We start from the raw sequence: 26,111 nt of genomic DNA, 5'->3' as shown, positions 1-26,111 counted from the left end.
AAACCATGCGTGACAGGAATAAATGAGGATGATTTAAATATTCGTAAGTGCGCGTGTGACCTAGAGTGGCGTTGCACACAATACCGGAGTCACCTAAAGATGTGTGACCTAGAAAAATTTTCCGTTTATTCGTCGAGCCTCGATATTTCGGGGGAAAAAAACAAACACCACACGTTGCCGTCTGCATGTCGAGAATTGACCCACATTTAAAAATTTTCCAGCGGGTCAAGTGTAATTACATAAATTTTTAAGCATTAGAAAAGGTCACCCGAAGACTATAGTAATTGTTTTTTTATTTTTACGAAATTGAATTATTTAGAAACAAATTTGTTTTTATCCATACGAATTTTTAAAATTAATTAATGCCAAAAACTTATGAATTTTTGACATTTTAAGAATTAATTTTTTCACAACAGCAGCAAAAAAAAAAAAAAAGAAAAGATTATTTGTATGAATTCCTTTGATTTGTTCCTTCAAATTAAATTAAAATATTAAAAAAAAATTATGAATAGAATGCAATTTTTAGGATTGAATCCGCTAAATTCGTACAAATTATTTCTATAAAATTGCGTGAATTTCACAGATTAATCCGTACAAACTTTTATCAATAAAATACAAAAAAAACCAGTTTTTCATCTTAAACTTGTATTTTTGATTCTAAAAAATGTTATCAATTCAATAAAAATTCGGAATTTTTTCGAATCCGATAGAAATCGAACCTTAAATCTAAAAACTTGATCGATTAACATTGTTTTTTTTTTTTCTTTCTATCTTTCTTTATTTTCATCAAGCCTCTCTCTTAATGGGAAAAATAAATGAAAACCATTTTAAAAAATTCATTCCGAATCTAAAAATACCAAAATCGATCTTAAAATATTCTAAAAATACAACATTTTGGGGTCACGTTTCGACCCATAAAAACTTTGTTTTCTAAGTCCACGCGATGACCCCAGGTCCAAATCGAGATCTGGCCTAAATTATACGGCATCTAATTTCAATAAATCTATAGAAAATGTTCTTTTTTTTTTAATGATTTACTCAAAAAAAAACGAATATCAATCTAAATCGATCAATCAGTAAAATAGGTTTTCGGATATTGGATGTTTTTAAGTGAATTTATCTTGATCTACGCTATTTGAAATGAAAATGTGGCTCTTCTAAACCACACCCTTCGCTTAATTATATACCACATTAATTATATTTAATTAGAAGTGGTATTATAAAGTAAATAGAATATTTTAACTTCATTTCAAAGTTATAAACGTTAATGATATTTCTATAGAAACTAAACTAAATCTAATCGCTTCTATCTAGAATTACTCGTGTTCCACCCACGTGTAATTATCACGTGGTCGATTTTCCCGTTAGGATGTAAAAAATTGCAATGTAATTGCTCGGAAACGTCATTAAAGACGTAAAAATATTCTAAAATCATATATATATATATATATATGTTATACAAAATGCTAATCTATCGAATTTAGCATTAAAAAAATTAATTTATTATGATATTCATAATTATATGAGGATAGACAAACAGACGGACGAAAAAGAGCTAACACAAACAGAAATTAGTGTTTTATAACATAATATAAACATCCGGTTGTATACAAATGTATTATAAATTACACGTCGTTCGTACTTTAACCGAGTTAAATGTAAATAAATTTATAATTCGGGTCTAAAAAACATCTAATTTACATAAAGTACGAATTTAATAGAATTATGCACTTAGTTTCATTTAATTGTAATTAAATAGAAAAACAGCCTAAATAACCCTCAAAACATCAATTTTTATAAGAAAATACGAGTCAAAACTGTATAAAGACGATTAAATTTTTAAATTAATTTTAATTACAATCAAATAAACCATTTATATAATACAAAATCAACCGAAATTTCATTAATTAATTAATTAAACAACGAATATAAAATAGCACCCAGTTAAGAAAACACACGTAAAACATACATTTTTATACGAAAATCGATTTAAAAATTGCATAACGATAATTAAAATTAACATATAAAATCGATTGTAATTAAATTAAATCTCTAACAACGTAATACCATTAGAGAAATTATAGAGAAAATATCAAGTTTAAAAACGCAATTTATATAAGAAAATACAATCAAACGTGATTGTAATTAAGTAAATTTATATATTAAATTTACTTAATTAATTACAATTAAACAACCGAAATCATTAATAAATCACGAAGATAAAGCGGATCCATAAGGAGCATTCCGTATCCGCTTGTCTTCGAAAATAACTTCGATTTCATAGAAGAAAATACAGTAGAAAGGGGTGTTATATACTAAATTTAATTACAATTAAATCGAGGAGTACGTAAGCTAGAAAATAACGGAAGTGACAGCAAAAGAGGGGGAGGAGGAGGGGGTAAAATCGTCACTTAGTTACGAAGTGTCGAGTGATTTAACACGAAGGAAATGAATCACGCGGAGAGTTTCGTCCCGCTTCCGTTTAACCGGAATTTCCAGTCACGTTCGGTATTTGGGTTTGTAGCGCTTATCGACTCGCCTCATTCGTTCGACGAACGGGAAAGATGGCAGACGACGAACTCTCTGCTAAACTCCGTCGTAGACAGACCTTAAGTGAATCCGGATCCATCGACGATTCAAATAAGAAACGAATCTTTAATCCTTATACCGACTTTCCCGAATTTTCACGTAAAGAAATCAAAGAATACGAGAAAACATTCAAAAAGTAAGTTGGATGCTTGTTTTCTTTTCGTTTTTTTTCTTTTTTTTTCTTTTTTTTCCCCCCAATTTATTATAGTTAAATTGAAGTTTTTCTATTATTATTATTATTATTATTATTATTGCAGGTTCGATGTGGGTAAAGATAATTTCATCGATTTCCAAGAATTGAAGAGAATGATGGAGATTCTTGGTGCTCCTCAGACTCATTTGGCTTTGAAGGAGATGATCTCGGAAATTGATGAAGATAACGATAATAAAATTAGTTTTCGTGAGGTATGTTTTGCTTGTTTAATGCTTTTTTAATGTTTCGGCTGGTTTAACATTAATAGAAGTTAAAATGTATGACTTAATTCTGTGTTCTGTTTGTATTTTTACATGTATAAATATTGTGTTTAGCTTGTGTGAAATGAATAAAAAGGAAATTTAAATTATACATTTTATGCAGCTATTAAATGTTTTCTTACTAAAAGTGTTTTTGTAGAGGTTAGTGGGGGAGTTTATATTTTTAGATCATATAAAATGGATAATAGGTGGTTTTAAATGGTACATATTATGTGCAGCCGTTAACTGTATGCTTATTTAAAGGTAATTTTGTTTTTACAGATTGGTATGTTTTTAAATATGTAAATAGCTTGTATAAAATAAATACAAGTTAGATTTCATTTACGCGCATGCAATTGTTAAGTGATTGCTAAAGTGTTTTTTTATTTTTTTATACGTTAGTGTATTTTTAGATATAGGTTTATATAAAATATCGGGATTTAAATTAGAATAATACTCCTTTATGCAGTTGTTACCATTTATATGTTAATACGGACTAAAAACATAACACCTTTAAGTTATACATTTTATACAATTGCTCATTCTTGTTAAAAATGATTTTTTTTAGAGGTTAGTGTATTTTTGTTATTAAAAAAAATGTTAGAAATTAAATATTTTATATATATTTATTCACTATTTCCATCAAATAATTTTAAATAGCATAAAAATGCAATTTAAACTAATTACCGTTCTCTTAATTATGAATTAAACGGTAACAGAATAAACCTGTAATTATATATCATAAATTTCAATATAGAACTAACATTAAAACCTTATTATGCATTTACAAGGATGCGTTACTTATGTTTGTAAGGTTTAATCATTTGTTACAACCTTAGTTTCGTTTGTATTATACTTAATTACATTCATGATTGACTAATTGTTGCCCTTCAAAAGTAGCACCCAGAGAGTAAATGGTGCGTGCGACTATCTGTCTCATTTACCGGGTTGCATTCGAGATCAACAGTTGCTCTGTTCTATTTACATAGCATTATCGTTATTTTATAAAAAAAAAAAAAATAAAATAAACTGAATTTTTTAATAAATTAAATTTGTATGAACGTTTTATGCATGGTTTAATGCAAACTTTCCTTGTAATTATGAATTATATTTTTGAAATTTAAGACACAAATGTATTTAATTACTTTAAAATTATTCATAATTAGAGCAATAGTGTTGAATTAAATCAAAAAAGTAATTATTTTTAATTTATTCTCATTTAAATGTAATTTAAAATAAATTTTTTATGTTCATTCTGTTTCTGAATAAATGTTTATAATGATTCTAGGTAATAATTAACAAGCTAAACAGTTTATTTTTATACATACCAGTAATTTTAATTATTTTGATAGTTTATGGATACCAACAGGTTAAGTATTGAGTATCTTTAAATTAAAAATAGGAATTATCTTAATAGTAAGTTTATAAATAAAATAAACAAATGTTTTGTGCCATCATGTACCAAGCATTAAGTATAAACACAGTTTATGTGAATTTTATAGATGTTTATAATGATTCTAGGTAATAATTAACAAGCTAAACAGTTTATTTTTATACATACCAGTAATTTTAATTATTTTGATAGTTTATGGATACCAACAGGTTAAGTATTGAGTATCTTTAAATTAAAAATAGGAATTATCTTAATAGTAAGTTTATAAATAAAATAAACAAATGTTTTGTGCCATCATGTACCAAGCATTAAGTATAAACACAGTTTATGTGAATTTTATAGGCTATAAATACAAAACCAGACTGATTTTTATGGTTTACTTATGTTTTTATTTTGAATCTATCATTTGTATTATTTCTAATAAATTGAATAATTTTTACTCTAATTTTAGTAAATTTATTTACTAAACCTTTAATATGTAAATGAAATACTTTAATTAAGTACTTATAAGATATAAATTATAAATGAGCAAGAGCTAGTTTAAATTGGTTTTTTGGAACAAAATAGTTTTCTTTTTAATTTTTTAATTTAAATTTTTCCTTCAATTAATGTTTAATTAAATATGTACAGTACTTATGACAAGAATGAATGGAAGATGATGATATTTATCATATATATATATACCATATTATCTTGTTTCAAAGTCTAATTTAGACTGATGATCACATCAAAACTTTCTGATCATTCTCTTAAGCTTGTTCATACTAAATCGTGTTTTAAAAATTGCAATTTAATGTATTATTTAACAATTAAAACTACTTATGTAAAAGATTATATATAGTTTATCATGTTAAATATATCAAAAATCATTTGTCAGCACAATTTGTATATTAACGTTATAAGAACATATAAAATTATCTATATTTTTCATCATTTTTTTTAAAGCAGTTAAGGGTGAAAGTGTAATTTTTTTCACTTGAATGAACAGCAATTCTATGTATTCGTAACTTATCTACAGTAACCTCTTTGTCGCAATAAATATAGATATAGAGATTAGCGTCTAAATAGCGTATCAANTTTGTTGTTTATATTTATCATATATATATATACCATATTATCTTGTTTCAAAGTCTAATTTAGACTGATGATCACATCAAAACTTTCTGATCATTCTCTTAAGCTTGTTCATACTAAATCGTGTTTTAAAAATTGCAATTTAATGTATTATTTAACAATTAAAACTACTTATGTAAAAGATTATATATAGTTTATCATGTTAAATATATCAAAAATCATTTGTCAGCACAATTTGTATATTAACGTTATAAGAACATATAAAATTATCTATATTTTTCATCATTTTTTTTAAAGCAGTTAAGGGTGAAAGTGTAATTTTTTTCACTTGAATGAACAGCAATTCTATGTATTCGTAACTTATCTACAGTAACCTCTTTGTCGCAATAAATATAGATGTAGAGATTAGCGTCTAAATAGCGTATCAATATATTTTAGAGAACAATCTGTACAATATTTCATAATGATTTTTAATCAAACTGAATTAAAAATCTGTATAAAAAATGAATTTCTGAAATATTTTAGTTTTTAAATCAGTTTTTAAATTGCAATTTTTTTTTTTTGCTTTGTAATATAATGTAAAATTATATGTTTCTTAACTGATTCTGTAATAATGTATTTCAACATTTATAATTTATTACAAAATTAATAAATCATTTTTGAAATTGAAGTTGTTTTATAAGTTAAATATTTACATTTAAACAAACTATAAAATTAAGTTATACAATGTGGTCTTTTTTATGTGGGGTTATATGTCAGAAGTACTATATAAAATGAAATTTTTTGTAAATTTGTAGTCCAATCCAAATGTAGTTCTGGATGACTGCGTAGATCAGGGTTGGCTAAACCTTGTCATGACAGGAGCTATGAATTGCCTATCAGAAATATGAGAGCTGCATTCTCTATTGAAACTTTGTTTTATATAAAGTGTTAGTGTTTTTTTAGTTTTGTCATGTTATATAATGTGGCTAGAGTCTCGAAGAGCTGCAATTTGGCTACTGTGGACCTATACTCGTATGCAAAATTGTAATTAAAAGAAAAAATATCATATATTTTTACTATATGATTAACATTTTAGTTTATTTTTCTGAATATACAAAGAAAAATTTTATTATATGGTATTGAGTACTCAAGGAAAATGAATGCAAATCAAGATATTCATCATAGTGAGTAGTATTCAATAGTTCTATGTTTGGAGAAGCATAATTTGCTGACTTCAGAGTCTGATTCTGTGGCACTAAAATTAGAGTAATTAGTAAAGATTAACAAATTAACTAATCTATTAGACTAAAAATCTATTAGATATATTTAAATAGAAGCATAATTTTTAAATTGCTGAATTAAAATGATGATATATAACTTACAATTTGTTAATGATTTATATATTGCACTTGATTTAAATAAGCTTAAAACTGTAATAGTATAAACAGAAAAGAATGCATTTTGGATTATGCACATTTTGTTTTTATTAAATGATAATTGATAATCAAACTTTGTTAAATTTCCTAGTTTGAAATTTGGAGCAGTGTGTATAAATCATATTGCATCAACACTACTTTTTGGTTCTGTAATGCTTTGCTGATTCTCTATTTCTTACCAGTTCTGTGTTAAGCTGGATTTAAGTTCTTGCATTGCAGTGTGTAGCAAAATAATGTCAATTTGATGCCATTTTGCTGCTTCCTAGGTGTTACTCGTAAGAACTTAAATCCAGCTTTAGTTGTTAATACTTGTTGCAACCAATGTCAGGCTAAAGACATCACATATTTATGAAGCATTCCCTGGTAGAATTCCAGTGTTAATCCAAACTCTAGCAACACTTCAAAAATTGTTTTACATTTATTTCCATAAAATATCACAAATATCAAAAAAATAAGTTAAATTATAATGATTTAATTAAGTTAATTTTTAAAAGCTTAATGGTCATAATATATCTATCTGAAATATTTCATTTTATTGATATCATACAGATAAGGACAGGAGTACAAAAATGTGTCGTAAACTTATATCTGCTAATGATGCAACAATTTATCTTGTTTATTTCAAATTATCATTTTTTAATGATAAAGTTCTCTAATTTATGTCAAACTTTACATTCATCATCAAATATTAACAAATAATTTGATTAAAAATCTTTATGTAACTTATTACAGATCAGTTATCAAATACCTTAACTATACTTGATAGTGTTTTTTTTTTTTTTTCTCTGAGGTTCCAATTTCGAAATTTGATATCTAAATTGGATCAGTTCTTACATATTCTTAACTATTTTTAATCAAACAAAGGCAATTTTGTTTTTCCTGTAAAGCTAAATATCCTCTACCCCTGCTTGCATCCTCAGGACATCCCATTTGTAGATTTACAGATGGATATTAATTGCATAATGGTTACTTTTTAAATTATATTTCATTAGCACGTTTAAAGATTTTAATAATTTTTTAAGATTCTTGAGTATCTAGAAATAAAGATTCTACACTGTTTTCTCCAAAAGACCGCAGAAAAAATTTTATGGATTAATGTAAAATTATGATTTTACTGTCTTTTTAATCCAATTTTAATTGAAAGTAAAAGTAAAATTTCAGGAGTTTGATTGATGGCTTTTTTTATATTTTTCTAACATGTCAAAAAATCAACATTTTATGTATAAAATCTATCATCCTGTTTCTAAGTTCAATTATATGAATTTTATTTCCTTATCTGCTCTTTAATTTTTATATTTTGATTACAAATCTTTCATTTCATTCAATGATTCAATATCAATTAATTGATTGTTTACTAAATCAATCAGAAAGAAATACTTCAAATTCTTTCTATTCATCATCCATTAAAATTGTTATGATTTTATTTCCTTTGACTCATTTAAATGTGATATCTGGATATTTGTAATTTAATTCTATTCCTATTGTTTTTTTTTATTGACATGAGTAAGAGTTTACTGATCTTGCTGATTGTGTTCAGTCTTTATTTATTTATCTTGAAAATTTATTAACATTTGTAATAGGGTCTTACTAACAATGAAATCATTAAGTTTTTATAATTTTTATCAATACAATCATCAGAAAATTTTCACTTTTTATATAAATATAAAATATTATATTACATCAGTCAATTTTGTCTTTGTTCACTTAAAAAGGTCTTTAGATAATGCCTATGTTTAACAATAACTTTCTAATCTATGAATAATTCTAAATGATCAGCAGTTTCTTCTGATAGTTTCTGAATCTTGCAGCAAAAGTTGTATTTAAGCATAGAACTGCATCCTTAATAAATGTTTCATTTGATTTTTAACATTGAGATATTACCTTTTAATTAACTTTATTTTTAAAATCAAGAATTAATTTGATGGATAATTAGTAAATTTTAAAGAATCAAACATTAAGAGTCTGTATTATCTCTTAGAAATTTTTTATAGAACATTAGATTAAATTGACTTAAAATATTTTATTACCAGTCTAAATTTAACATTTAAAACACTTGGATAATTGTTAAATTTTTGGATATAGCTTCCCAGTTGACCTTTAAATTGTCTTATATTTTCTGATATATTTCCTTGACTTGAATCAGCATTTCACTCATACAGTATTCATTTATATAAATACAAACTGTAATTTTATTGATATTTTACTCGAAAGACATTTAAATTCAGATCTGCTTCTTTAATAAGTGATAATTTTCTCCACACAATTGACATTTCTTTTCACCAGTGGTGTGATGTCCATGGAAGCTATGGAAACACTACTTCCCTTGTATTTTCTAAAATATAAATGCATTACATATTGTGCAATTATTTTCATATTTTAACGTACTTTGAATTTCTAATTCAATGTCACAACTTGGTGAATTTATTGACACTTGGCAAATAATTTCATCATCCACTTTTAATTCATACAGATACGCGTTTCAGGCTTTCGCCCCTCTTTAGTCTGTTACGTAGATCGGGGAGTGAGACGTTACAAGTTACGAGGCATGTAGGGGAGGCCGTCAAGTCGGGAGGGGAGGGAAGGAAAGGGGCGTGGGAAGTAAGGAAGGTGCCTGACAGATACTGTGTACCCAAGATACAACCTATCTACGTAACAGACTGAAGAGGGGTGAAAGCCCAAAACATGTATCTGTATGAATTAAAAGTGGATGATGAAATTATTTGCCAAGTGTCAATAAATTCACTAAGTTGTGACATTGAATTAGAAACAAGAAGAAGAAGACACGGTTTCAACAAATAAATAAAACAATATTGTACTTTGAATTACTTAAAATTAATATTTTATTATAATTGCATTATGTATCTTATTAAAAATTTCTATGCATGTAAAAGAAATAATAAGATTGCTATTGTATATTTGAATATAAATTTATATATGCATATTCCCAATTGAAGCGCTGTATTGTCGAATATGGGATAGCTTCCATGGCAAAAATATTTGAACAGTGTAAAGCAGCCAGATTACGGACATTGGTACATGAGCATCAACCTCACACGGTTTAGCTCGTGGATTCTGCATACCAAAATATCATATAATGCTACCAATGATTCTATCCAGGGCTGGCACAGCTTCCTTATCATCAAATGTCACCACATGCCACTGCTCTTCACTCTCATCAATTTAGGTAGATTTTATCATTTTCTAAAAGAAGTCATTCTTGTGGCTTAGAGCTTTCTTAATTGATTCTACTTTATATATTTTGTGTTTAGAACTTATCAAATTCCTTGTTCTGTAATGTTTGTTTTTTTTTATTAAATAAACAGTCATTATCAAATGCTATTTGATTTTAATTACTGTTTTGCTTATACCTCTTGATTTCTTTGTTTCATCTCTTACCTTCAAATCATATATATTTGCTGACAATTCTATCACAATCTTTCCACTGTTCTCATCTTCATTTTGCCTAAATCTTTGTTTATTTTTGGCATATTATAAACATTATCTGGAATTATCAGATGTGTCAAAGTAACTTATCATTTCATTTAAGTCTTTGTAGTTATTGCTGTTTATATAATATCTTAATATAGCAGTCTTATATTACAGTAGAAGTTTATTAATCTAACATCTGATAATCAGAAATTGTTCAATAATAATCTGGCATGCTAGTATTTTACAAACTAAAACTTGTTTGAACCAAATTTGTATGCTAAAATTGACTCATTTTGTTACAGTACATCTGCTTGTGTGGTTGTGGGCATTGCTGTACATACTGTACAGCAAAGTCTGCAAAGTTTGGATTGCATATAATTTTTCAAATATTTCAAAATACAAAAATATTTGGTAATCTGGCATTTTCAATTATCCAGCACCATTCCGGTCTTATAGGTGTCAGATTAACAAACTTCTACATTTCCATATCTTGGTTTCATAATATTGTAATAGAAATTGTTCATTAATTATTTCATCAAGTCTAAGGCTACGTCCTACGTGGCAGCATCCAGCAACCANAATTAATTACATCAACTATCTATAAGCATCTGATTGTTATTTTTGAATTTGAATGAGATTGTTCTTTGCTTGGTTCCATTTTTCAATCAGTATACAGTAGTTTCAAATATCAAAAGATATGTGTGCTTTGGTATTTGTGGAGCTTTTTCATCAGTGTGGACTTTTATTATCGTCCTATAAAATATTTTAAGTGCAATACCTGACAAAGATTTTCAGAGAAGATCAAAAATGTTAGTTTTAAAAATGTAGTTTTTTTTAATGAATTAACCTTGTAATTTACTGACCAGAGTGTCCACTCTGGACAGAAGTTGCTCGAAGTCACTTGTTGTTTACAAAATGGCAGCAAGATGACTTTGTCAAATGCTTGCTACGGAAATATAACAAGTATTGAAACGGTAAATTTGACAGGTAATTGTTATCACTAACTAGATACACCACAAATATAACTAATCTTCATAAAGTTAAAAAAGTTTTATTTTTAAAACGTTACATTTACAAAATCAGAAAATATTAAATTACGTAAAAGATTATTAATTAAAGCACCTACAACATATTAATATATACACAATTTGTCATTCTGTTTTCGTTCATCTACAAAATCAGCCATTTTCTTCATTGGAAGCACGAGCAGTGGAAGCGACAATCAAACTGGCTTGGTAGCTGCTTCCTTCATGTGCGTGTACAAGCGTCATCTGGTGGTCGCTACACGCTAAATGCAGTTACTCTGGACATGCACATTTGCTTGAACCAGTTTCTTTGCTCTGATTGGAAGCACATTCACACTTCTGGTTGCTGGATACTGCCACGTAGGCTGTAGCTTTAGATACTCATTCTAACATAGATTTTGAGTTATTAAAAATATATTTTTGTCTTATAGATTTACATTTGTTAAATAATTAACTTAAGAGAGGAGATGAAAGTACCTAGCTTTTAAGTTTAATCAGAAAAACCAAAGCACATTTATAGTTAATGTATAATCTATATTAAATCTTTTAATAATTGCTTTTTTTGTATCAGCCAAATTAGCTTGCCATTGATCATCCATGTGCCAGCATACGTTCTATCATAATTTAAATTTTCTAATAACTTGTTTATGTTTAATATATATATTTTGTTGATGTAGGAATTCTCCTATTTTTGAGGTGATCAAGTTTTTCTTTGTAATTCATTAATACCACAATAACCAGTTTTAGGATCATAGTACAACTCTTTCAAGGATTTTTTCTAAGAAATAAGTTTTTAAGTTTTTTTTGCTCTCAATATCATCAACTTGAATAAAATTTTATTGATTATAAAACAAAGAACATGAAACATGAAACATGCACAATATTTTATGAGACAGGTACTAAAAAGTTAATTATTTCTATAGAATAGATGAAATAGATATGCTTTAAAAGCTGCATTTTAAGAATTCACATTACTAAGAACCAGCATTATAGAAACACAACATAACACTATGGTAATTATTGAACCATTACAATACTATATCTTGGTTGTTGTAAGCTAGATTAAGTTTATTTACTGCATAGATACGCATTTTATGCTTTCTAACAATATTTTAATCATTTTTGAAAGACCTGTTATATTATCTAAGCTTTTCACTTAATTTCTGAATGGTCAGATATGTTACAAAAAAACTGCATCACTATTGTTCAAGAGCCACCTATAGCTCATAAGTCATGCTTTGGACACTTACTAAGGGTGGTGATAGAAAAGATTTGAAAATGTAATGCTGCAGTACAATCTCCACGAATGGAACATTTTTAGATATGAATGAATCAACTTTAGTTCAATATTTTGCTTCAGTAAAGAAGCAGATAACTTAGATAAGATTAGGATGGATTAGAATGTTTCATATTTAGAACAAACTAATTTATGTTACTATCACAATTAGTAAAACAACCAGGAAAAAGATATGAAATTCTTTCAAAAATAGAAAATAGGAGCAAATTACAGTATTAGCTTCTTTAAAAACTTTAATTTTTTACTTAATTTTTCAACTGATGAGAACAAATAGAGCATTGGAAGAAAGGATTGAAGTTGTATGAACATACCCACAAAACTTTTAATTTAATTTTGTTTTTTATTTCTCATTCATTTACAATTACTGGAAAATGTCATTTTTATCAAATTCACATAAGTAAACTAATAGTGTTTAAATACAGCACCAAAATACTTTGATCCAGTCCAGCACCTGGTTAATTCACTATAAAAACTAATGTTTTTAATCCTCTAGGAAAAGTTTCTGAAAAACAGGTAATAGAATATAGATATAATATAGATTATAAGATGAGATCCACAGCTCTATCCATCTGACATCAATGTTATACAAATCCGATCTTATTTTGTTATGATAAGATGTGCTATCCATACTGAACAACTAAGAGAATTGGAAGCTCTCGAGATCTTTAAGATCCTGAGGATGCTACATTAATTTTAAAGAAGAAAAATATATTTCTCATGCCTGGAAAGTGCATTATGAATTAATTACATCAACTATCTATAAGCATCTGATTGTTATTTTTGAATTTGAATGAGATTGTTCTTTGCTTGGTTCCATTTTTCAATCAGTATACAGTAGTTTCAAATATCAAAAGATATGTGTGCTTTGGTATTTGTGGAGCTTTTTCATCAGTGTGGACTTTTATTATCGTCCTATAAAATATTTTAAGTGCAATACCTGACAAAGATTTTCAGAGAAGATCAAAAATGTTAGTTTTAAAAATGTAGTTTTTTTTAATGAATTAACCTTGTAATTTACTGGATTAGTGTATTTGTACTCCTCATCCAGTTTTAGAAAGGTAATTGCTTATAATAAACTGTTGGGTAAAAGTAAATCATTACATAATCAAATAGTTAATATTAATATATAATAATTTAATGTTATTAATATTCTTTTGCTACTATTTTGAATAATGGAAGAATTTCAAATGAATAGCTTATCTTTAATTTGCCATTTATGAGTATTTATGTAAGTTTATCAGATTGAATCTAAAAAAAAATTAAATGATGATAATTAAGATCTACATTAAAGAACAGAAAAAGAAGCAATATTTAGCCATTGATGAATATACTAGTTCTTGTCAGATCACTAAAATTAAGTGGCATGGTTTTTGATCTCTATGCTGCTAAGTATTCCAGTTTGAGACTGCATAGAATACCAAGTGCTGCTGTTTATCTCCATCAAGTCAGAGCTTGGTAGCTTGACCAGTCCCATATCTGGATAAACTGAATTGATAGCAGGAGGAATGACATCTATACAGGGAACAGGTATCAATGATCCCATGCTCTGTGAGAATAAGCTGATGATGATGATTAAAGAATGGAGAAGTTATATTAATAGTTGATAAATGAAGTTTGGAGTTTCAAATTCAAATAAATAAATAAAATTAAAATGCACAAATTATCATTATACAGGTCAGATTATTGTTTCTGTGGGTAGCCCCTGAGGTAGGATGGAGTAGTACCTTTTTTGTGTTGCGTTACAGGCTGGTTAAGCCTGTCCACTGGTCAAGAATGGCTTGTTTATTTTTCCTATCCCAATGGATCAGGATTCTTTTTGTCAGGTCGAGTGGAAGGGGTGAGAGGGGTTGTCAGTAAGATATTGGCGATATTCAAGTAAAAGACACCATTTAACAACAAAACAAGAATTAATTAGACAATAGCTTAGATAACATAATTAACATCGAGATTCTATCAACCTTACACTCAGAAGTGAATGGGTGCGCGCCGAGAGAGAATTTACAATATTCATTATCATACCTCTAGGATTTGGGTTACTGACTGACATGACAGAGATGGACGTCTATCTCTATGGACAGCAACATCAGACAGTGCTCACGTAAGGTGACGGCGGATGGCGATGTCGGACAGTGACGACAGACTGCAGTTACGAATGGCGATTGGTAATGATGGACTCCTCCTTCCTTCGTCACCCCTTTTTTATACCTCTAGTCACGTTATCCCTTTTTGCCAATCGCAAATTTTTTTGCGATAAGATTCCTGTGATTTGTTCTCAAGTTCCTGCGAGATAGGAAACTGCTCCGGGGGAAGGAAATGTGTTCATCCGTTGGTTATAGGATTTTGACGATTTCGAAAGAGGGGAAAAATAGAGGGTTTCTTTGTTTAAATTTATTTGGTCCGACCCTCACATTTCTGTAGTCCTTTGTTGTATCTTTGAATTGTTCTCTTTAGAAAAGAGTGATTAGAATGATTCAACAAAGTAGCAAAGTAACAAAAATATTAATATTGGACCCTTATAAAGCATGTTTATGCATTTTAATTTTTTTGAACTTAAGAAATCAAAGGTAGCATGCCAATAATAATAATAATAGAAAAACAGTAAAAATTTATAATAGTAATACAACTTTAGTAAAAAACAATCTTTAATTTCATTGTCATTTTCTGCATGAAAAACTATTGCTAGTGATATTTTAACTGGTTGTGGAGTTAATATCTTTATCTAAAACTTTTTTAATGGTTTAAATTTGAATGTAAACAATTTTGATAAATCATTAAAACATTTTTTAAGATTAATTTTTTTATAGCAAAACAAAATTCATTCAACTGATATTCAGATATCACATTGTACCAGGCAGATGTATTCATTGTGTTATGCTGGTTTTTTGACTCTACAGTGCTTTATTTTAAAAAGTCAACTTTATCAGTTCTAACTATTATTATTTAGCTGTAAGCTGTTGCTGAAACTATCACACGTAACAAAAGAAATGTCTTATCAATGCCACAAGAAACAGTGCATAGACGAGATATTTCATGAAAAAATTTCAATGTTGGTCCAAATTTGATTCATACCTTTAAAGGTAGTCAGTGTCATCAAGTAAAGATTATAGTATTTATTTCCATAAATATCATAATTATTTAGATAAATTAAATAAATCAATATAATTTATTTTAAATTCAGCAATATTAGTTGGCTTAATTGGTTATTTATCTAATTAGAAGGACATAAAAATTTTTGTTTATTAGTCCACAAACTCCTTTTAGGTGGTTAAATAAATAATTTCTTTTATTTACATTTTTAAAAAGTTTATCATATAAATATTCGTATCACACAAACATCTAATTTTAGTGTTACACGCTATTATCATTTTATTGATACGATATAGATAAATATAAATAGACAGAAATTTGTCATAATTTGTATCTAATGATGAAATAATATACCTTCATTAGCTTGTTAAATGTGAAATTTTAAAAAAAAGAAGATGTAAAATATTAATATAGTATGCTGCGTAAGGTCACTGTGGTTTTATTGGAAGGTTAAATTCCGATTTTTGAAATCTTCTGGTAATGTGTAACAAAGACCCAAGATACAGGATGGAAGGACTTATATAAATGCAATTCTTTTTTATTATTTCTAATTTTGATGGTGGTAAGAGGGATTTTCATACATGGGTGTGAAATACTTATTCAGAATGTAGCACTAATTCATATGTAATTACCTTACAATACAGTATCAGGCTACAGACAAAATAATTCAAAAACTTTATTTTAATTCCATATGTTACATAGGTTATGATGCTACACTACCAGGTGAACATAGGATCGATACACATGTACACCTGGCGAAGTTTGAACCCAAAAAAGTGAGGTCATAGGATCAGGTTGCCAGGTCCACTAAATTCAGAGTTCCTCCTGAATGGTGAATTTTGGATTTATGACCAAAGCTGTTGCCACATAGAATACTATGTAATGACAGGGACAAATTAACTGTTTTAAATATTAACAAATAATTTGATTAAAATCTTTTTGTAATTTGTTACTGATTGCATATAGGCAGTCCTTTTTAGAATATTTAATAAGAATTTTTGCCCGTATGATAAATTTTCATCTTTTAATTAATGGAAGATCCACAATAAACTTGGCTGACAAATCCCATAATAGAGAATTCATTATGAATCCTCATCATAGATTCTCCAGCCATTCCAGCCAGTGTTTTCCATCCTGTGGGGAGTGATGATCCTAAATAGTCTCATATTTTCCCTATGATTTCAAGTTACAAAGTCTGTATCCATATTGGATAAATATTTATATATTTTTACCTTCAAACAACAGCAATTCTACAGTATTGTTCAGTAAAACTGAATATCCTGCTTCCTCAGGACATCCTATTTTCAATATGAGAATACAGGATTTACAGATAGGTGTTAATTGTATAATTATAGTTGCTGTGCTTTTAAAGGTCAATAATATGTTAACTTTAAATCTATAGATTTTAAAGAATTTTTAAGACATTATGTATTATTTTTTGTTATCATTGCTTGAATTTTCTGCAGGAAGCAATATAATCTCATCCATATTATTATCCATAAATTGAAGCTTTGTCTTATACTTTTAATTATATTTTTAGATAGGAGCTTGAGGAACTTTATGCTTTGCACTTGTAACTTTAATATTGATCTTATTTAATGCAGTTTTAAGATTTAAAAACAAAAAAATGCATGTAAAAGAAATGCTATTACATATCATGTATCATCATGTATCATAGATTTGACATTTTATCAGTCAATAAATAATAACATTAAGTTAGGTAAAAAGTATTATTAATCCTTTTGGATTTTTTTTCAGTGATTTTCTAAGTAGTCAAAGTGTTGAAACTTCATTTCCTTTATTACAAAAGCCAGGATGTCTTTGACCTCATTACTTAATATAGTAATTCCTGAGTAATTTATCAGACAATGTACTATAAGACAGATGCATTGAAAAAATTAATGATAAAAGATTAAGACAACAATGTCAAAAGGAAATTATGATCTAAAGAGTTATTTAGTTATTTAATTTAAATAATAGGCAAGAATTGTTTAGATTGAATAACTAAATAACCTTGCAAGTTTCAAGAAAGTGATAATTTAATTTAATTTCTTTTTTTTAGTAATTGTAATTACCTTTAATATTGAATTTGAAAAGTTAATATTTTTTAACTTGAACATGATACTTCATTTTTTCACTGTCATTTCCCTTATCCAGACCCCCTGTAGCTCATGATAATCCAATGATGATACTGATGACCTGGAACCATTACCAGTATTTGAAAGATTTGATGACTAAAATATTAATCTGACTAATATTAATGACTTTTTTTGGTGTAATATTTTAATAATTTTTGTTGCTTTATTTTTATGTTTTGTACAATGTAAGAGATGCAAATTAAAGCAAAGTTATCAAGACTAAATAAAACAATTAAGCTCCTCATTTATCAACCAATTTCCTTAACAACCTAGTCATAGGAATAGAACTAGGACGTCGTATAGTATGATCTGAATAGGAACAGATATATAAAACTGTTAAAATGCTATGTAATTACTCTTTAATTTTATATTAATTATAACAATAAATTTATTAGTAATTTTTGACTTTCTGATTTAAGTTTTTCAATTAATCAAACTTGATAAGTATGGTTAAGTCACTCTGATGAAAGTTCCAAGGTATCCTTTCCCAATATGTCATTATCCATAATTTCTTCTGTCTCAACTGATAGTTCTATTTTGTCATCTCTCTTCAGGTTCTCTTATCTAATCTGACTAGATTTTGGTACAGCTGGTACAAGGCACAGTTGTATTGAAGGTATATTTTGTGATATTAACATTAATTATTTATATTATTATTTATTCCAGTAAACCCCATGTATAGCAAAACATGATCCCTATAAGCTGTTTTCTACTCTTCAAAGAACTTCCTGCCTGATTATATATCAGGTGCATGCTGCCTACTAGAAAGATCAGAATGCCAAAAATTTTATATACTGCCTTGTCTCAACTCTATCTATATCTATAAAAATAGCAACTAATAAACAATAGAAATTATTTGCCTTTAAAATGAATCAGAATTCTTAAGAGAGAATTCCTCAGAATTCTTTGAAAATACAGGACATATTTTTCCGAGGAATCTGGAGTGCGGGATATTTCAGCATCTGACAATAATTGTTAGGATGACAGGACACAGGTTCAAAATATAGAACTGTCATGTACAATATGGGATGTCTGGTTACTTATCTTTTAGTAACATATCCATCACTTTCTGTTACAATTTCTTCTTTAGTTTGCACTCTTCTTTTTTCTTGAATATTTTTCAATTTTCCAAACTATTCTCTCATTATCTACTAATAAATAGCAGTAACTACAAAAATGACAACCAAGAAAAAGCAGGTAGCATTTTTTACATGTGTGACTAAATATTTCTCTTCTTCCTCTGAAATTATGAAATCTATCACAGATTTTTTTTCTTCTAATTTCATCTATATCTTATTTTAAATTTTTTTTTTTAGACCAGCTATTTTCTATTAAACTCCCCATTACTTTTAAATAACTTCAGATTGACCTAGCATTTCAGATTCTAAAACATCCTCAGGACCAGCATTTCTCAAACTGTGGGTCATGACCCAATATTAGATTACATTAAAATTTTAATGGGTCATGAAATGATACTATCTTTTGCAGAAATACTTGTCATACTTGTATTACTAAAATATTTTCTAACAACTAGACACAAGAGATGCATCTGTTAAGTACTGAAAATTTTTTAACAACTTTTTTCTTATAATTATAATTGTCATTTAGTAATAAACTTGTAATATTAAAAGATTGCAGAATATGTGTATATAAAATTGATTTCTCTTTTCTATTTTGAATAACATCGATGTAGAAAATTCTTGGGAATTCCATAATCCTGTGTCTGCAGGTGGAACTCTACTGGTAATTCAATGACCCAAAACTATGGTTTGGATCATTGAATTACTGTTAGTGTTCTTATACACCTGCAGGATTATGGAATTCCTACAAATTTTCTAATTGGAATATAGCTGGTATCCCAACAAGAAAGGAAATATTCAAATCAATATAGATATTTTATGTACACATAAGATCATAATCATAAACCATTTAAGTTACAATGATTTTGAAAATATTTCCTTATTTATTCAAACTTTTGCATTTATTGTAATACATAACAATTAATTATAAAAATTAATAACAGATGAATTTGGCACAAATGGGCCAATAAATAATTTTTAAAGAATTTACAAAAAATCATCTTACAATCGGAAAAGTATTTTAAAAAAAGATTCATTAAGTTTATAAAGAAAACTTGTAATATTTTTCAAAGTAAAATAGACTCCTGAATAATTTTGAAATAGTCTGTTTTATTTACAATTGCCATTTTTGGGCTGCAATTTGAAAAAATTGTAGGCCTATAATTCCCACTGTTGTCTGTCCGTCCTTCCTTAATTTTGAGAATGGAGCTAGATGAAAATCAAGACCAGATATAGAAAGATCAGGGACAGGAAGCCCCAATTAACTATATACAAACATTGTGCAAACCAAAAGTCACATTATTTCAATTCAAAAATTTTTTCCTGAAAGGAGTTAGACAGGTGACGGGCATGACTTGGTTGCTAACAAGAAAAGTATGATGTACAGGGGCAAGACACTACTAATTTGAGGTGGAAAACACATTTTTAATTAAATAAATTAAAAATATGATTAAAAAATTACAGTCCAGTATTGTGATGATGTCACAATAAAATAGTTGCTCGTTAATAGTTAAATTTAAATAATAATAACTGAAATTGAAGTAAGTTATTTGTTACAAATCAAAATTAGTCTGAACTGCTTTTAATAGAAATATACTTCTTAATGTTACATTTCACACACAAGTTATTATCAAAAATGCATAATTTTATTTCATTATATAATATAAAGTACTCTAGTTTACAAGGCTTTTAAAAATTTTATATTAAAAACATTTGGGTCACAGAACCATTACAAACATATTGGGTTGCATGAGCAAAAAGTTTGAGAAATGCTGCATAAGAGTAATACTCAACTTGGAAGAGACAGGAAGTCTATTACAATTTGAGTTTCTGTACCTAGATGATCCTTATTCAATTCCAACTTTTCTCAGACCTCTATTTTATTTCTATAAACTCCTACATTTCAATCCTCCTCTACTAAATTTATGATCTCTTTCATTTAAAACATTTGCCAATTTGGTAGAAGAATAAATTGTTATAGTTTGCAGAATTGTAGTTCAAATCCTATTTTTACATGTTTGAAATTGTTAAATCAGTTAATCATTTTATTAGATGTCCCTAACTGTCTGCACTTGTCATAGTCTCTTATCATCAATCCGTAATATTTTTCCTGCTTGATCCAAAGAAAAACAAGTATTACTGGTTTGTTAATTCTATTTCAGCTTTGCTATAATTCCATTTGATAGTATTTAATTTGTGCTTCATCATCTATACATTTCAATCTCTCACTTATCTTTTATTTTCAGGATGCAGTTGGAGTTATAAACATGTGATGAATAATTCTATTCAATAAAATCCTACTTATAAGCTAAAAGTAAAAAATCAGATAAAATGTTATTTTTTAATTGTAACTAAGAGTGTGGAAACCTCTAACTTCAGTTCTTAAGTCTGATTCTGACTTGTTCATAAAAAGTTAATTTGAATTAATAATGGTAAACCTGCAATATAAGACATTTCATCACTATCTTTCGAATTATATTTGTCTTAAAAGTAGCCTGATTTGGTGTAAGAGTAGGTGTAATGTAGCTATATTTTCCATAACTTCTATCCTTTATTATAATGTCATTAAATGCAGAAACTAATGAAAATTCAAATTAATAATATTAAGAGAAATTACAATCTAAGAATGAAAGACTATCACATGATACAGAAGTGTTATGATCTTATGTTTGAGTTGGAGATGCCAACTCCAACCAAACTTTCTTATAACTCAGATTTGACATTCTTAGCTAATTATAACATTGTGAATGCAGTTATTGCAGTCTGTCAGCAGATATTGACTTTTAAAATATGATGACATTTGTTTCATTAAACAAATCTTATTCCATTATTAAAATAGTAGTAATACTCATATTCAGAATTTAATATAATAGTCATTTGAGGTCATTCATCAGTTTAATCATCAATTAAATTTTCTTAAATGTATAATTAATGTCATTTTTAAGTAATTTAAAAAAAAGAGTTTAAATACTTAATTTTCTTGTTCTTTCTCTTGATTTTTATTCTCTGTAATAAAGTTTTTGATCATTTACATATTTTATAAATGGACAAAGTAATGAGTTAGCATATGTTTAGACTTTTAAAAATCAAATAAAGCCATGAATATGATTAAAGTTTATGCTTCTCCTTCTGTTTTGATCATGTAAATTTAATTGAAACACTTCATTGTGATTTAAAAACCAAATGAAAACAGAAGACTTTAAGTTGCATTTGAAATGTCCAGATGATAGAACATTTGAAGATTTCAGTTTAAATTAAACACAATGGTTTCTATCTCTACATTAATTTACTTGTTTATCAATGCTCTGAATATCTTTAAGTCATTCTTGGAGGAAGAACTTCCTTGGAAAAATCCAAGTATAAACTACATGGAAAAAAACACATATTTTTATTTTAATTTCTGTAAATATTATCTGTTCGGAATTATTTTGAATTTTTAAAATTACTTTTAATGATGAACAGTAAATATAATTTTAAAAAAGCTTAGAACTTCTACATTACAAAGCATAATATTTTTGTAATAAGATTGTCATCATGATAATTACTAGTTTTTTTGTTTATTAAATATTATTAGAAATGACTTGAATTATAAGATGATTTACATATTTACCATAAATTATTTTGCTCTTCTCAATCTGGACAGAATTACAAGAGAGCACTTAAAATTTTTACAACAGTTAGCCTTACGCAGCAAGTGGTCAAGGGTTGCACATAGTACACGTTCACTTATATTCAACCCTAGATATGGCTTCTAAAGACGGAGTAAATATGCCAGTAAAATTAAATGTAAATGCTAATCCACATTTAATGTGTACTCAGTTTGTTTCTCTTAGTCCATGGTATTTTAAAAATGGGAGATATATAAGTTAGAGGGTCAAGGATGTAGTTTTGAGTTATTACATGACCTGACATAACAATATGGAAAGGCTTTGGTAGCAAGCATGCCAGAAAATTTATGGTTGACCTGTATTAAAATTTGATTGATTATACTAAAACATTTATTTGGGATAACAAATTACAGTATGTGCAGAGAAAAAAGATAACATAAAATTTTAATTAACTTCAAATTAAAAAATTAAATTAATTTTCAAAAAAAAAATAATACTAGAATATATATAGTGTTACACCAGTTAGCATATCTTTTCACTCTCTAAAATTTTATGCACATAACACAGAATATGATTTGCAGAGATCAAATTCGTTATGTAACTGAAAATCACTACATCATCTTTTGCACTGTGAAACTAGGTCATAATATATTGTGTAACATTTTATTAGTTTTGAGTTAATTAATTTACATTTAAATGCAGTAATTGCATTATACTATGTATTGTTTTGCAAACAGTAAATGCAAAGTGTATGAGGTATTAAAAAACAAACATGACTTTCTCCATTATCCAAAATTTTGTTTATCTGGATAATCAAGTTTCCACTCTATTTTTATTTCATCCTTTTTGTAATTTGATTAAAATTTTAAAATAAAACATAATTTTATTATTAATATAATTGTGTTTTACTTATAATTATTATCCATTCAGATAATTTTTTATTCTTTAAAACTGATTTTTTTAAATCATTTTATTTTACATGACTGATAAAATACAGGATAATAAAATGCAGGATAATTGATTATCACTATCTTGAAGATTTAACTATGACAGTCTTGACACTAAAAGTTTATTCTATATTTTAGAAAGTATTAGATTTTTAAACATTTACAATGTTTTTAAATAAATAAATATTTCTTTTCAGTTCCTATTGATATTCCACAAGGCCAAGGCAGGAGAGCTGTTGTCGGACAGCGGACTCGGTCAGTTGGCATCATTGACCGAAATTGACGTAGAAAAGGAGGGCGTCGGAGGTGCCAAAAACTTTTTTGAGGCCAAAGTGAGTATCGAACTTTATATTGTATTTTTTGAAAACCTGAACCAAATTGAAATATCTAGAAATAAAATGCCTCAACCCCATTGCAACTTTGTTAAAAATAAAAGTATAGCAACATCAGATTAAAAATGGTTAAAAATTTGTAAAATTTTTGCAAAACATTTGATAAGCACAAAGTTTCTTTAGTGATTGTGGAGAAAGATCATATTGGGGATGTAGGTTCAATAGGTCTGATTCAAACCACTTATGAAAATTAAGATCCAACCCAGAATAGAATAACTATAATATCTACAATTTCTCACAAGATATTGATTAGATAGGAAAAGATAATTGTAATGATTCAATCACGTGGTGTACACGAAACTGAATAAACTTCCTGATATGGCTTCCTATGACAGAATAAGAAGAGAGCCCACTTATTCCAGAATAGGTTGATTAACTACATGACATACATAAATTATTTGAAAAATGAAGCATTGAACTTTAGTAACGATGAATTATTTCTATTATTGACTAACAAAACATACTGTCCATTTTGAAAAATATAAATATCATAAACTAAATTGCAAAAATATATAATTTATCTTTTTTAATGCTATTTGCCACAACAAATTTTCTGACAAGGTAAACCAAAAAATAACAAAATCTATCTTTTTATTTGATTTAAACTTCAAAAAGGATTGGATTGGTAGAATAAAGCAATGTAATGCAAGAACAATTTGCCAAGGAGGGTGTTTCCCAGGATGACTTCCTATGAGAAATGGACCCTTATTTAAGTGTTAGATGTATGAAGGAAACTGAAAATTCCAGGCAATGTTTGGCAATTTTATCCACTCGGATACTGGCGACCCAACTTAACGAGATCATTTTTGATTCCTTATTTATCACTGAGTGTACTATGTCAATTTGAAACGGTGAACATTTTGCAGATTATGTATTATTTCCATTTGCTTTCAACATCTTGTAACATTGAATGGCTGGCAGAAGTTGGAATTAAATTAACTCATCATAAATTGCTAAAGTTTGTTTTGCTGTTTAAATGAAACTTTTTCAAACTCTCAATACTGCACAGTCTTTTAGAATGTTTTTGTTCAGGTTTGAATTTATATTGTATCCAATTCACAATTTGATTGGATAAATTTTAAAATCATAAAAACTATCCAAAATTATTATTGGTTAATTTCATTTATATTAATAATCCTCTTAAAACAAATTTACACTTTTAATGATTCATTCTTTGTAGTCAGTCATTTGCTATGTCTGTATAACTGTTCTTATTTTAGATTATATTTAATTTTTCTTTCTCTATCAGAAGTTAAGTTCCTGCAGTCAGTTCTGACTGTAGGAAAAATTGAACACTCCCATTATTGTTAAGTGTCATTCTATACATCTGCTCTTTTTGCATTATTTATGTAGGTCGTTTGTTATTTTATAATTAATGTAATATGCTCTTGTTTTCTATTGTTGATTGTGTCTGTTTTTAAACTGTTTCCTTGTGTTTAAGATATAAGGTTCTGTTGTACACTATCTTAGAAAAGTTGAAAAAACATTTTCATTTGATGGCTTTGAAAATATTTTTAAAACAACTTAACCATTTTGCATTTTCTTAATAAGACTAGTATTGAGCTCAATGGATATTAGAATTGTATTTAAGTTCCATTAATGTAATGTCTTATCAATTTTTACATTTTAAACTAACAAAAAGCAATATCAAAGGATTGTTTGATATAACCAAATAAAAATAGACCACATTATAGTTTTTGAAAATTATATCAATACTAAGTTGATTTAAATCCAAAATAACAGATATTAGAGAGAGAATTTTTTCATTCAAACTGTTATATGCTCAGAAATGAAACTTTATGGTAAAGAATTTATCAAAGTTAACTTAGCAGTTGCAGTTATAGAAATATGATTTGGTCTCACTCTACACAGACACAAATTTTGATTTTGGGTATAAACTTGGAATTTTTCAAATGTGTTGCAACATTCTGTAAAATATAAATACAGTAATACCCCGAACTTACGCAATAGGTGGGACAGAGTGATAACCGCATAAATCGAATTCGCGTAAGTCGGAGTATAATTTCGCATATAAATACATACAAATAATTTTTAATTGGGGCCGGAGACTAAAGAAAACAATAATTTAGAAAAAAATGTTTAATAAAATCTTAGATAATACATATGTATAACAAATTAGGCCTATATTATTTTACAATTTTTCACATTTACTTGATTATTA

General features: G+C 27.4%; 1 protein-coding gene across 1 annotated transcript in view; it reads left to right on the top strand.

Annotated features, from left to right (window-relative positions):
* The first annotated feature begins 2,564 nt into the window (after positions 1 to 2,564).
* LOC111635608 (EF-hand domain-containing protein D2 homolog) overlaps positions 2,565 to 26,111 on the top strand; it is a 26,954-nt gene continuing 3,407 nt past the window's right edge. Inside the window, exons 1-3 of the mRNA XM_023380620.1 lie at positions 2,565 to 2,725; positions 2,847 to 2,994; positions 23,735 to 23,869. Of these exons, the coding sequence (XP_023236388.1) occupies positions 2,565 to 2,725; positions 2,847 to 2,994; positions 23,735 to 23,869 (444 nt within the window). The remainder of the gene's footprint in view (positions 2,726 to 2,846; positions 2,995 to 23,734; positions 23,870 to 26,111) is intronic.

Source organism: Centruroides sculpturatus, unplaced genomic scaffold, assembly GCF_000671375.1.
Source record: "Centruroides sculpturatus isolate CEXI.00-Female unplaced genomic scaffold, Cexi_2.0 scaffold867, whole genome shotgun sequence".
Lineage (NCBI taxonomy): Eukaryota > Metazoa > Arthropoda > Arachnida > Scorpiones > Buthidae > Centruroides > Centruroides sculpturatus.
Note: the sequence above shows the minus strand (reverse complement) of the source record. Positions and strands in the feature narration are given on the sequence as shown.